Here is a 15632-nt window from a genome sequence, read left to right as displayed (position 1 = left end):
CATTATTATATGCGGTATTATATGGTCAATTTCGATTGATTTCTCCATGTTCGTATGCCTAACTTTCCTTGTTTAATTCTTCAATCATTTTTGGGTTTCATGCATATTTACAGGACTTGTATGTTTAATTCACTCTATACTTTCAACCTCTCCATCAATCTTTCTTCTTACAGGTTTTACCCGTTTGTCGTAGACGCCACCAAACTCGGGAAGAAAATTTTAGTGCAGGTAAATGTCACATCACCAAGTGACGGAGTCATAAACCCATTGCAGGAGAGGCTATTATTTCAAATGAAATAAATTAGAAAAAATAGTTACAAGCATTATTAGTTGGAGAACAATCAAAGGTTTTATTTTTTACTTTGTATTGTCAGAAAATTTCAATCAAGCAAGTTGATGAAGCTGTAATATTTGTATGAAAGTTTAGTATTGAGATGATTATATCAAAAGAAACGAGTTTGTTTCGAGCTTTAATAAAAAATGGTTAATTAGATTCCAACAAAAATTTAAGATCATAGCTAGCTTAAAGCTATTACCATGAGATTTTTATTTCAACATAATTTGATTTTTCTCTAGATTATATGGATCTTGTATTATATGAATTGACAAGAAAAAGTTGGTTTAAAAAAATCGAAAGCTTGTTGGTATCAGAAGGCTTCTATGGTAAAATAAAAAGCTAGTTAAAACATCACTATATAGTGTTATTAAAATATTTGTTAATTATAACACGTGTATTGATTCTTTAATACTATATATTCTCATGTCCATTAAGTATTAGTTTTGTAGCTCACTTATATTATTAAACATGTATGTATTAGTAACACTACGTAGTAGTGTGATGGATATCGTCAACCAAACTACAAATTCCATGTAGTTTTCTTCAATCAGGGGGCTCAATGTGCTGAGGAGGGTGTTTTTTTTTCATCTACTCACAACAAAATTATGATACTCATGTAGTTGTTTCATCCTTATCCCCAATATATTGACCGAGAAAGAAATCTTTATCCTCCAATAAACCATAAATGACAAAAAGGTGTTGATTGATGTAAATATAAAAATGGAATGAGAGAAAACAAAAGAGCATGAATCTTCTAAAAAAGGAAAATAAATAACGCTTAATTGTAGTAATGCTGGTCTTTGAACTTTACCTCTAATTTAGTCTTTAAATTCTCATATTAATTTTTATAGTTCTTAAAATTAACAATGTGTTGCACCATTGATACTTTTCACTAATGCCGTCTTTCATTTTCGTTAAATCTAGGGATGTCTTAGAAATGTCAATTTAAAACTTCAAAAAAAAAAAAAAGAAGAAGAAGAAGCTAAAAAACAAATGAAAATTAATAAATTAATATCTAAAACTTAAAAGAAAATGAAATTTGAACCAAAAATACAAAATGAAAAAGTTTGTACTTTAGCAACTTGTAAATATTAGGCAATGCGATTTAAAAGTTGATAGGAAATCGAATTGTGGTTGAACTTAAACAACTATAAAATCACATATTGATCTACAAAAAAATTTCTTATGTATTCAATTTTCTTACTCAAAAAAAAAAAAATTGATTTTTTTAGGTTTTTTCTTTCTCATCTTTCAATTCATTTTTAAATTTATTTTTAGTGATGTGTGACGACCCGTCCCGAATTATTATATATTTTCTCCCCGAGTGTGGAAAATGATGATAGTGCCCTTATGGTTTAGTGACGTGGATGTACGTATTCATATTTAAATTGATTTTCTCGCTGACGTAATTAAATCGTACTCGACGTCACAAGCGCGTTGATGCAAATTAGGGTCGAATAGGTTCCTTAACGAAAATGTTACAATGATTTTAGAGCAAGACTTGGTAGAAATATTATTTTGGGCTGGTTTTATTTATGTTTGGGCCACATTTCTCGATTCTTCTCTATCCGTACACCCAAAACCCTCACACATACACACCCACTTTCATCAAAACGCCTCAAATCGAACATAAACTGGTCATCATTGTATTCCTTGTGACCTCACGAGTTTAACCGTACTATTAGTTCGAAGATTAGATGTCAAGAACTCGAGAAACCAGAGCTTCGGCGAGGGGTCCAATTTCCTCCGACGTGATCGCGAAGGATTTATCTGGTTTTGAGACTTAAGAAGGTACTCATCTAACTTCCCTAGTATTTTGGAACAATTTTGGAGTGGTTTGAATGTTGAAACACTCGGGTTCGCGAAGTTGCAAGTTTAGACGGATTTTCCAAGCTTTATTCTGATCTTTTCCTGTTGATTTTAGGACCTTAACAGGTAAGGTTATGTTCTATTATTCGAGGGTTTCAAATTCATATAAAATTTATGAATTTTGGTGGAGAAATAACAAAGATATTGAAGTTTGAAATTTCTCCAGTTTTCGGCGTAACAGATGGTGGCTGGTGGCAGCTCCGGTGAAGCCACCAGAGAAGGAAGGGAATATTCCATCAACTTTAACGGAATATACTGATGACGTCAGGTAACTCTATTAGGATTTAACGGAATATTCTTTAACGCCATTAGGGATTTCGTCAATGTGCCAGGCACGTGCATGCGCTTGGCCGGCGCACAAGGGCTCGTGTGACATCCAAAAAATTTTCTAAAAATATGGGGGTGTTCGTGTTGTCAAGTAGATCATTTTGGTATATTCAAACACCTCATTTGAGCAGCGTATGAGAAGTTATTCCTAAGGTTTGTGTATGTGCTTTAAAATTAATGTAAAATTAGTTATTTCGCATATAGGTGAGACGTACCTTGAGGACGAGCGTGGACAAGTGAAGCTAGGGGCTACGATCCTGCTACTTATCAGTGAGTGGGCATTTTTCTTTCTATATATATATGAGTTATGCCTTGAATGCCATGTCATAAATGAGTTGCATTTTGAGTATTGCATTGTTATAAAATGAGAATTATATTGTTTGATGCTGCGGAGATTCAGGTGAGTATTATGCGATTGAATGGGTTGTGTTGTATTTGTATGCATATATTTATTTAGAGCTCATTATGGCTACACTCGGTATTAGTGCTCCTGCTCGGCGATTAGGGCCAGCCTTCACGTGATCATTCACATCCCGTATCGCACATTCACCTTGGATCCAAGTCTAGTGCCAGCCTGTCGTACAGACCTTGAGTGTATATATCACACAGCCTTCACGTGATCGTAGCACTTGAGTGTATATATTTATACCTGGCCTGTCGTACTGGTCACATCAGGTGACTCCGACTCGTGTGCTAGCCTAGGTTGATGAGCTATAGTTCGAGTCGTACAGGTCATATTAGGTGACTCCAACTGACATGTTATTTTACATTGATTCTACACTTGGCTTGCATGATTTAAACGTTATGACACGTTATATTTTGGGTTTCACTGCTCTTGTGCGTTGTTTTATTTATATGTAGTATTATTTTATGGAAACTATACAGGTTTTACAGTGAGGGGTTACTATGTTTAGAAAAGATAAATGTATTTTCAAACGCTTTGTTTTTGCCCACTCACCCTTCTATTTTGTGCCCCTCTAGGTTCTAGGGAGCTGATCATCTTTGGTGGCTTACGAGGACTTCCGGGTGGTTCTGACATTTCCATAAATAAGTTTGTAGCTTGACTGAGTTACTTGCACACACTTGGTATTATCTTTAGTATAGCTAAGTTTTAGTTGGTTTTTATTAATTCACCTTTTCTTATTATCGTATACACTTATATTGCGCACTTGGCTACGTCACCCTTACGTGATGTCTCGACTTCGATCGGGGTGTGTCAGATGTGCGATGAAATTTGTAATATATCCCTAAATTTAATTGGAAAATAGACGGAGGTTAGTGAAAAAAATCAATGGTATAACACATTGTTAAGTTCAAGATTAAAAAAACTAATATGAGAGTTTAAAGACTAAAATTAAATTAGGAGTAAAATTCAAATACCATGGCTACTATTAAGCCAATAAATAGAGAGAGAGAGAGAGAGAGAGAGAGAGAGAGAGAGAGAGAGCATGAATAGCGCATCTAGTGGCTTTGTTTGTGGCAAAGGAAGGGGGCTTTCATAGTTTTAATGGTCTTGAACCATAATGATTGTTTAATACATTGGTGTCTGGAATAATGGTTTTGCCAACGTCGTTCATATTAGAATAAATTCCTTCATCTCAATGGCATCTAATCAACAAATAATGACGAGACAAAGCACAAGGAGAGATAGGATGACATTAAATTGACTAGTTGTAGATGAACGATTGTTATGGTTGACAAAGAATCTCATTTAGATAAAATTAAATATAATAAAACTAACATAAAAATATTGACTGTACTGATGACTTAGCAATCAACTAATGACATGGCAAATTTACAGTTAAGGATTGATGACTTGTCATTTAGTTTGTTGGTACTGTTGTAACTAATCCAGCTTGTTAGAATTGGTTGTTAAAGTTAGTTAGCACAGATAAGCTATATAAGCTCATATGTTGGTGTTAGATTCATTCATTCAAGTGTATCATTTTCTTCAGAAATACAAACTCTCTCTCAATTCATTGCTTTCATTCTTCTTCGATTCTCTAGTTGTTCTACATTTCATGTTTTCTTAGTTTTGTTATGATGGTATCATCGCCGAGGTGCAATCCATGGTGTATCTTTCACTGTGTTTTCTGAAGTGATTGGTGTTCTTCGAATCCAGGTCCAGTAATTGAGACGTGGTTGTCCAAAGACAATCAAAGAACATGACATCATACAGATTAGTTTTGAATGTTTATAATTTCAGAGTACATGTGCCAATCAGCTGCATATGATTTTCTGGAGTTCAATGTTTGAACTGATCCTGGTAGATGTGAGGATGCTGGTAGCGTAAAGACTCAATGTGATCACTAAAGAATCAGTGTTGTAATCGGCATATTATTTCAATACAATGATTAGTTTACGTTCAAGTGGGAGAATGTAAGAAACCTGATTGGACAAAATTAAATTGTATATAAGGAAGAAATGCAGTTGCCAATTGTCAAACTGGTGGGAGTTGTAAACGTGTAAAACTGCTTCCTATAATCAAGGAATATGTGGTGATTGTGATCAGGAAACAACTTGCAATCCGAAACTACAAATAATTGTAAAGAACCAATACTCCACGATAGATGGAAATTGGCAAAGGTTATACTTATAAAAGGACTCCCTCCTCACAAAGAAAAGGTTCTAAGTTAAGGGTTCTATCACCATCAGAACATTGAGTCTCGAGTGAGTAGAAGACTTCCTTTTGCTGAGATAATGACTGCTCCAAGTAAGTCTCTTTACTTCTGTATTGATAGTGATCTAGATAGCATGCTAACATTATTTGGGTTGGGTCTTACACTGAGATGATGGAAAGCGAGACTATTGCTCAGTGAAAATTCGGGGAGAGGTTCTGAGCTCCAAAAAGATGATGAAAAGTTGCACGAGACTATTGCTCTTTAGTTTGAAAAACCTCCCTCTTTGTTTTACATGGGGACTGTAATCTAATTGGATCGTAATTTTGACATTCATCATTTTCTTCTACTCATTGATCATTTGTGTTCCCTTATAGATTTTCTTTTGATTAATTATTTCTTAACGTTTCATAAAAAATGCGTGAGAAGAAAATAGAAATGCCTAAACTACATCCGATTATTGTCCCCAGTAAGATATCTTCTCGAAGGACATGCCAAGCCAAAATCTTCCACAAACATGAAAATATTTGTACGTGCAGTCATCATATCTCAAAGCAGGATCTTTCATATATTTGTTAACTGTCTGGCAAAGGAAATCTTCGGTTATTTATTGATCTCATGCAAGCGATCAATGGGAAAACGTGGAGCCATAAATGTAACATATAAATGAAAGAGAAATGTACGATCCTCTCAAAGAGCAACTCTCTATGGACTCTTTGGTTCCACCTCTAACACAAATGCGTCAGCATCCAGCGCATTTATCCACTCAGTGAACAGTGATAGACCCAAATAAATAGTAATAGGCCAAATGCATCTCCACCCCTAACAAAAAATAGCCTAGTCCATTTTATTAAAATATGATTAAATAAAATGCATCTACAATTAGACATTTAAAATAATAACCTTTTCCCTCTCATTTGACTGGTTCTCTCTCTTTTCTTTCCCTCTCTCTTTCCCTCTCTCTATCTATTTTCTCTCCCTCTCTCTCTCTTTTCCAACTCACTCATGTGAGCTCTCCTTCTCCTTCCTCTTCAAAACCTTCAACAAATCAAACACAAAATATTATTTTTGTAATCCCTGGAGCTCAAGGAACCCAACCATGGCCTTGCATGCGGCATCGGTGCATGGTGCGAGGTCCTACCATTGAAGTCGAGAGCTTGAGCTTTCAATCTCTAACCCAGGTGATGTTTCTATCATTGTATTGTGTTCTTGAGCTTTAAATCGTGTTGTGCTGCAATTTTTGTGGTTAATTCAAGGGCTTAATTCCCCGCATGTGATTTCGACAAAGGAAAATGGACAAACTCCGACGAGTTCAAGGTCCAATTCTTGGTGAAATCTTGCATTTCACCTGAGTAAGTTCTCAATCCTATTCTTATGGTTTCTAACTTATAAATCGTGTTGGAAACCTTTGCGTTGATGCAAACATTCTGTCGATGCATTTTTTTTCAGATTTTCCGACGAACTCGAGCCATCACTTTCAGGCGATTTGCCTTCTCCCTATGTGGCTCTTTCCCTCCTGATACCCTCTCCTGCCTCGATCAGCTCCGCTCCTCAACCTCCACAACAACTCCCTCTCTGGCGCAAAAACAAGAAAGAAAAAAAAAAGACTAACGTCAGCCTGAGTCATGTAGGCTGTCCCATGGGCTTGTTGCTTCTGGGTCGATCTCTTGCCTGGCTTGGACTGGATGCCAGCCTATCCACTGGGCTGGAGTGCAAAGCCTAGGTGCAAGGCCATTTTTTTTGCTAGGTGCCGGCCTATCAGTTCCCCGGTGGAACCGCTCTCACATAACATAAATTCTCGTACCAATATTATAAAACAATCCATAGAATCTCACTTTTGTGTGAATCACCTTAGCATTTCTCTAATTGGAAAACGATCATAACAAATATATAGAATTCCCTGTCAAAACACCATAAAATAACCCAATACCAACAAAAAATGCTTTTCTAGCAAAACCGTTTCTAGTTTCCTCTTCAATAACCAAAATATACCATATCACCCTTTCAGTCTCTGGCTTCTAAAAGTTATAAGAAAGAAACCACGGAGACAAAGATTGGGACAACCACAACTAAAATAATAAAGAGAACAAAAGAAAAAAATAATTAAAACCCAACTCCAAGCCAAAAATATATACAAATGGAATGGAGAGTGCATGATATCAGATTCTATGTTGGCATGTCATGCAGCAGCACCTTGATGCTGCTGTATGTGGACTTGAGCAGCAGTAAATGGATTTAACCTTGGCTTGTTGTTGTTCAGAGCAGACTTTATGTGGTGGTGGTGGTTGGTGGTGGTGGTGGTGGAGGTGTTGGCTGAGGCGGTGGTGACCACGCGTTCACATGAGGGGCACATGGTGAGTGTGGTGGCAGGCAGCTGCATGTAGAAAGGCTGAGAAGTCTTCAAAGCTCTCAAGTCTTGCAGTTCCTTCTGTAACCTCCTATTCTCTTCTGTCAGTGTTTCACAGCATCTCTTTAAGTACTCACAATCTACTTCTGTCTGCTTCAACTTTGTCCTGCAAAATTAATCATCATTTTTCCAAATAAAAGTCAGTAATTTGAAGAAGGCCAACTAATTTAAAACATAGGATCAAAATGTCAAGAGTTCGTCCACTTTTTTCAATGGAAAAACAAAAGAATAAACCAAAATATTTTTAACATGAATCACATTTGAATTTATGCCAAGCGAAATAATTTCAGCACATCTCCACCTAGTATATTTCAGCGTCTTTATTTTCATTTGTTTTTTTTTCATTCAGAAATAAAAAATAAAGAAGGATGTGCAAAACGGAAAGAGGGTGCCAAAATCACTGTACTTATGCGAAATTTGATTTATCAGCGGATACATAAATTTTGGTTTATAATAAAATTTCATGATTGATCACAAGTGGTTACATGAAATGAAGCAAGAGTAAATTGTCGATTTGCCCCTGAACTATCACCTAACTTTTGATTTTCCTCCTAAACATTTTAATTGAAAAATTAAGGACTTAAACTAATTTTTTTGGCCAATTTCCCCCTACCGTTAGTTTTTCATAGATTTCATCCAAATTAACGTTAACTTTTATCATGTGCAAACCACGTAACTCTCATTTGTGGACAAAAACATCACTTGACTAGACCTTCAGACACAAAAGCTATAGAATCACACATATTTGCATAGGTTTATATTTTAGAAATCTAAATTTTTCAATTATTTTAAAGAATGAAGCGACCGAACTACCCAGACATATTGTGCACATACTTCCATTTAACGGAAATTTGGATGGAATGAATAAAAAATTAACAGCAGAGACAAATTGGTTAAAAAAATTAGTTTAAATCCTTAATTTTCCAATTAAAAAGTTCAGAGGAAATCGAAAATTGGGTGATGGTTCATGGCGCAAACTAGAAGTTTACTCAATGAAGTAATTACATAACAGAAAAAATAAAATAAAATAAATAAATAAAACAAGCATACCTTGCTCTTCGATTCTGAAACCACACTTCCACTTGCCGTGGACGAAGATTCAACTGTTTAGCCAGAGCAAGTTTTTGCTTCTGCATATATTAAAAATTTGACCAACAAGCAATCAGTAAAAATTAAAATTTGGGATTTTTTTTTACTCTAAAAGTTCTAACAAAAAAGAAATTTGTACTTCAATATTCCTTTTTTTTTTTTTTTTTTTTTTTTGTTATGTTTCTTGACTCACAGGATTGAGAGTGCTGTGCTCTTTGAAGCTCTCTTCAAGAAAAGCCGATTGATCTTTAGAAAGCCTGAGTTTCTTCCGAGTTGACCCGTTCTCCTCGTCATCACTCGCTCTGTCGGCGTCAACATCCAAATCTCTCTTGCTCGATCTTCCTCCATTTCTCATTCCAAAATCCATCTGAAACGATGAAACCGTGCTGTTCGGAGATGACAGCGGAGCCGCCGCATCTTCGGCCTCCTCAGCCGAGGCCAACACTCCCGGCATCCGGTTCACATCCAACCCTATTCCCGGTCCATCTGATGAACCGGCCGGTTCAGACACAGCCACTGTAACAAAGTTAACCCAATATAAGAAAATGATCACATAATCCAACATGAAGTAAAAAGTTGGGTCGTGCTCGGATTCTAAGAAAATTAACCAGACGAAAACAAAATTTAAAATTTTGGCGAAGTGGGTTTTAATTGGAAAATACAGCTTAAAGATTTTCTTTTCACTTTCTAATTAAGTTTGGGTGTTTAGGAAATCAAGCCAATAAAACAAAAAAACGAAATTCTACCAAGTGGATTTTAATAGAAAGTACAAAATTTAGAATTTTCCCTTGAGTTTGTTGAGTTTCTCAGCAACCAAACACGAAACAACATAGGAAAATTATTTGAACATCCCATTTTCATTCCATGCAAATTTATTTGTGGCCTTTAGATCGAGTAAATCAAACAAGAATCAAAAGACAGAAATAGACAGATGTGTACGGGAGAAAAAAGAATGTTTTAGAAATCATTTTCCAAAAAACATATAACAAAATAATAAAATCTCATGGTGAAACGGATCTTACGATTATCAGTAAGCCATGGGAAGCGAAGCTGAGAAGAAACGTGGCTACGAGGAACTGGAGCAGAAGGCAAGAGATTAAGCTGAAGAGGTGGATCTGATGAAATCCTACTTCTTCTCTCATCCTGATCATAAACTTCATAGGTACTCTTTCTGCTACTCTCATCCGATCGTGCAGCACTGAAAGCAGCAGTCCCCAAGCCCATGCAAAACCCTATATCCATGTTGCCGCCCATCTTTGGAGCTTTGTCGAGAAAGAGAAACGGCTTTGAAGCATCCCCTAAGCTCAGAGCTAGCTCCATTTTTAGTTGTGGCTGAATAATATTTGGTGGAAATGGAAGCGATGAGAGGGGTTTAAAAAGAAGCCAAAGGGAACAAGTCTAAAAGACTAGCGGTAGTCTTCCAGTCCAAAATCTTCTGTTTTTATTGTGTAAACACGGGGGGAGAGAGAGAGAGAGAGAGGAGGGCGTGTTTCTCTCTCTAAAATACTCTTTTATTCCTTTTTATTTGTTTTCTGGTTTGAGTAAAAGAGTAGGATTGACCGACAAATCCACGTTGACAAACGCACGTGAATCTATTAAATTATACAACGGTTCATACACGAGAGTAGAGAAAAGAGAGGGGTCGGACGAAAACAGAGCACTAACGCAATACATATTCGGTATAGTCAAATATATTTGCGCATACATGTACTATTTGTATGAAATGTTCTTCCAATTCTAACTGCATTTTTTTTGTTAGTTTGCTTGAATCACACTAAAAAATTTGTTTGGATAATTGTCATCGTCAGTCTAAAATAGTTCTCTAACGTTACTCTGAACAAAAAAGATATAAGAAAAATAAGTATATTGTTGAAAAGTCTCCATTTCAGTTGGTAATGTTGAAAAGTCTCAATATCAGTTGGCAATGAATGCCCACAAAGCAGAAGTCTTCTGCATGGGCAAAGTTTTCAATGCCCATGCTGAATGAAAGTGTCAGACGATGCGTTTTAAATTTCAAGATGCATTAACTGCATCAGTTCGAGTTGCTCTATAAATAGAGCACTCGCATGTAACAGATGATAGATGAAGAAGAAATACAAGAGAGAAATATCAATAACATCATATTTTCCTCTGCCTTTTATTATCTGTCTGTGCTATAGTTTTTGTGTGGCATTTTACATCTACCTTGCACCTACCACTTAAAAGGTTATCTCTCAAACTTTAACCCTTTTATAACACGTTATCAGCACGAGCCTCTAAATATATTTATTCTCTCATCTCTCTTCGCCGAACGAACGAAAGAAAAAAAAAAATGTTTCCTTTAAGGTTTTTACTGTTTATCTTCTTCCTCTGCCTCAACTGCGCCGTGTACCCTCGCGACGAGTTGTTTGCTCCATGCCTGCTCATAGTTCTCCAACTAACGGTTACATACATCTTTGATTACTTGTTTGGTGTAGAGATTGATTACTAACCTAGTATTTATTTGTGTTAATTCTACTGCAATCCAAGATGGTGCGGTACAATCGCCCATCTTGAACTGCAAATTTTATCTTACTGCGATCCAAGACGGTGCGGTATCATCGCCTATCTTGAACTGCAGATTTAATTTTACTGCAATTTTTAGGTGGAGCGGTATAATCGCACACCCTACCCTGCATATTTGAATTTACCTGCTGTTTAATTTCATTGCAATTTTTTTTATGTGGTGCGGTATAATCGCCCACGCTGCTCTGCATATTTAAATTTCCTGTTACTTGAGTGGTGCGGAATAATCGCCCATTCTATATTACATTATTTCAATGAGAATGGTGCGGTACAATCGCCCTCCTCATTCACCCTGAAAATCTCGAGCCAGAAGTTTCGAGTGCTTATCATTTTGGCCTGAAGATCAAAATGAAAAATTTGTAAGAACCAGAAGTTCTAACATCATATTCCTCCAGGAATACATATTATTGCAAGTTCTTACACATCTCATTTTCTTTCAGAAAAGAAAATGGCGAACTTGGCGAAGCTTGAATTTGCTGCCCTGGATATTACCGGGAAGAATTACCTGACTTGGGTACTGGATACCAAGATCCATCTGGAAGCAGGGAATCTTGGAGATACCATCAGGGAAGAGAGCAACTCATCCTCTCAAGATCGAGCAAAGGCCATGATTTTCATTCGCCGCCATCTTGATGAGGCGCTAAAGAGCGAGTACTTAACGGTTGAAGATCCGTTAGCTCTCTGGAATGCCTTGAGAAGCAGATACAATCACCAGACAACGGTGATTCTTCCAAGGGCCCGCTATGAGTGGACTCATCTAAGGATTCAAGACTTCAAGTCAGTGGCAGAATACAATTCTGCATTGTTCAGAATTACCTCTCAGATGAAGCTCTGTGGGGATATTATTACTGAGGAGCATATGCTGGAAAAGACTCTCAGCACATTTCATGCCTCCAACGTGCTCCTGCAGCAGCAGTATAGAGCGCGAGGCTACACTGAGTACAACCAGCTGATATCTGTGCTCTTAGTAGCTGAACAGAATGATGAGCTCCTGATGAAAAACCATCATTCCCGACCTACTGGATCTGCACCATTCCCAGAAGTGAATGCTGCTTCCCTCGGAGTGAACACCACATCCTCTGGTGGTGATAATCATAAACGAGGACGTGGTCACAAGCGAGGTCGATGGAATAGGAAAGGCAAGAACCATGGAGTTCAGTTTCATAACCAGGTTCCCAGGAATAATTCAGGCCCGAGCTTCAAAAATGTGAATCGCCACAAAGGCAAAGCTCATATAAACAATGCTCCTAGAAACTCTGAAGGAGCCTGCCATAGGTGTGGTGGCAATGGGCATTGGGCGCGTACTTGTCGTACCCCAAAACATCTAGTGGATCTGTATCAAGCATCCCTCAAGGAGAAGGGTGTCGAGACTAACTTTCTCGACGAGGCTAGACCAATGGATATACCTGATCCAGTGTTTGACTTATCAGGGCAGTTGAACACAACTCATCTAGATGTTTCAGACTATATTGTAGAAAGGGGAAATGAAGTATATCGGTCCGATTGAATCATTAATGTACTTTTATTATGCTGAACTTGTAGTATTCTCAGATTCAATAAAAGTGGCATGTAAATTTTCTTGTTATAACTTGCTTTTAATTCTGATTCTCTTACTCAGAGAGCATGGATAAAAACTGTGGTTATTCTCAGAACATGAGAAATGGTGGAGATATTTGTCTTGCAGACAGTGCAACCACACATACAATACTTCGTGATCGAAAGTATTTCTCAAGCTTAATACCTACAAGAGTAGGGGTAACAACAATATCAGGACCTTCAGATGTAATTCAAGGTTCAGGGCAAGCCCAGATTATGTTACCAAATGGAACAATATTGTCCATACATAATGCATTGTATGCTACTCGATCTACTCGAAATTTGTTGAGTTTCAAAGACATACGTCTAAATGGATACCACATTGAAACAAAAAGTGAAGAAAATGTGGAGTATCTATGCATTACCTCCAATGATACCCAGAAGCGTATATTGGAGAAGTTGCGTGGTATGTCGAGTGGATTATATTATACATACATAAGGACAATTGAATCACACACTGTCATGAACCAGAAGTTCATTGATTCAAAGGTTTACATGCTTTGGCATGACCGTCTGGGTCATCCAGGATCTACCATGATGCGTAGGATCATTACCAACTCTAATGGACATCCATTAGTGAGCAGACACATTGCTGCCTCAAATGATAACCCTTGCAAAGCTTGTTCTCAAGGGAAGTTGGTAATTAGACCATCACAACTAAAGGTTGATGCTGAATCCCCATCATTTCTGCAAAGAATTCAAGGGGATATTTGTGGGCCTATTCAACCATCATGTGGACCATTTCGATATTTTATGGTTTTGGTTGATGCATCTACCCGATGGTCACATGTTTGTCTCTTGTCTACTCGGAATGTAGCCTTTGCGAGACTTCTTGCTCAAATAATTAAGTTACGAGCACAGTTCCCAGATTATCCTATTAAGTCAATCCGACTTGATAATGCTGGTGAATTTACGTCTCAAACCTTTGATGATTATTGCATGACATTGGGCATTGATGTTGAACACCCTGTTCCTCATGTCCATACTCAAAATGGTTTAGCAGAAGCATTGATTAAGCGGCTTCAGTTAATAGCTCGCACTCTGCTCATGAAAACCAAATTGCCAGTCTCTGCATGGGGACATGCCATCCTACATGCTGCATCATTGGTTCGATTGAGACCTATAGCCAACCATCAATACTCTTCAGTACAACTCGTGTTTGGACATCAGCCAAACATTTCCCATTTACGAGTTTTTGGTTGTGCTGTTTATGTGCCTATTGCACCGCCGCAACGCACTAAAATGGGACCTCAGCGTAGACTGGGAATTTACGTGGGTTTTGATTCACCATCTATCATTAGATATTTGGAACCCTTGACAGGTGATATGTTTACAGCTCGTTTTGCTGATTGTCACTTTGATGAGACAATTTTTCCGTTGTTAGGGGGAGAAAAGACCGTTCCAGAAGAACGGAAAGAGCTGACATGGGTTGTTCCCACCTTGTCTCATTTTGATCCTCGCAACATTCAATGTGAAAATGAAGTGAGAAGGATCGTTCATCTTCAAAGCATTGCCAATCAAATGCCAGATGCATTTAATGATGCTATGAAAGTGACAAAATCAAATATACCAGCTGCAAATGCACCTGCAAGAATTGATGTCCCTGTTGGACAAAATAAAGTGGCAGCAAATGATTCATCTGGTGCACGCCTGAAGCGTGGTAGACCTCCAGGTTCAAAAGATTCAGCTCCTCGAAAGAGAAAGTCGAGGGCACAACTGAATCCAAATGAAATCATTCAGGAAGAGAAAATGAATGATACATCCACAATTCATAATTCTGGACTTCTGGAAAAAGAAAATGTCTTTGATGAGACATCTGTCCCTGAAGAGACAGAAGTACATGAAAGCAAAGAAATCTCCATAAATTATGCATGTACAAATGAATTGTGGGATCGGAATGAAATAATCATTGATGATATGTTTGCATTTGCAGTAGCCACTGAAATCATCTTAAGTGATGATATTGAGCCCCGCTCTGTTGATGAATGCAAACAGAGACAGGATTGGCCTAAGTGGAAAGATGCAATCCAGGCAGAATTAAATTCATTGGAAAAGCGGAATGTTTTTGGACCAGTAGTCCAAACCCCGCCTAGCGTAAACCCCGTGGGTTACAAATGGGTATTCACAAGGAAACGTAATGAGAAAAACGAGATCGCAAGATACAAAGCACGACTCGTTGCACAAGGTTTTTCTCAAAGACCTGGAATTGATTATGAGGAGACATACTCTCCTGTAATGGACGCAATTACGTTCCGTTACTTAATAAGTTTAGTGGTTTCAGAAAGACTTGACATGCGACTTATGGATGTCATCACTGCGTATCTATATGGAGAATTAGATACTGACATCTATATGAAAGTCCCAGAAGGACTTAAGTTGCCTGAAACAAGTAATAAACCACGAGGTATGCTCTCGATCAAATTAAGGCGATCATTGTATGGTCTGAAGCAATCTGGACGAATGTGGTATAATCGTCTCAGTGAGTATTTGATCAAAGAAGGGTATATCAACAATGTTATTTGCCCTTGTGTGTTCATTAAGAAATCCAATTCTGGATTCGCTATAGTGGCAGTATATGTTGATGATATGAATCTTGTTGGGACTCCTGAAGAGCTCAATAAAACTGCTGAATATCTGAAAAGCGAATTTGAAATGAAAGACCTTGGAAAAACAAAATATTGTCTCGGCCTGCAGATCGAGCATTGTGCTAGTGGAATTTTGGTCCACCAATCAGCTTACATTGAAAAAATTCTGAAGCGATTTGGTATGGACAAGGCTTATCCACTAAGCACGCCAATGGTTGTTCGTTCTTTGGACATTAAGAAAGATCCATTTCGTCCAAAAG

General features: G+C 37.5%; 1 protein-coding gene across 1 annotated transcript; it reads right to left on the bottom strand.

The window, feature by feature from the left end:
- Nucleotides 1-7070: 7070 nt before the first annotated feature.
- Nucleotides 7071-10118, bottom strand: LOC103958842 (homeobox-leucine zipper protein HOX11). The gene is made up of 4 exons (XM_009371160.3): nucleotides 9670-10118; nucleotides 8841-9163; nucleotides 8609-8688; nucleotides 7071-7664 (listed from the first exon to the last, which is right to left on the bottom strand). The coding sequence occupies exons 1-4, from the start codon at nucleotides 9965-9967 to the stop codon at nucleotides 7331-7333; spliced, it is 1035 nt and encodes a 344-aa protein (XP_009369435.2). The 5' UTR covers nucleotides 9968-10118; the 3' UTR covers nucleotides 7071-7330.
- Nucleotides 10119-15632: the final 5514 nt, after the last annotated feature.

The sequence above is a fragment of a genome, unplaced genomic scaffold (genome assembly GCF_019419815.1).
Source record: "Pyrus x bretschneideri cultivar Hongxiangsu unplaced genomic scaffold, Pyrus_bretschneideri_v1 Contig53, whole genome shotgun sequence".
Lineage (NCBI taxonomy): Eukaryota > Viridiplantae > Streptophyta > Magnoliopsida > Rosales > Rosaceae > Pyrus > Pyrus x bretschneideri.
Note: the sequence above shows the minus strand (reverse complement) of the source record. Positions and strands in the feature narration are given on the sequence as shown.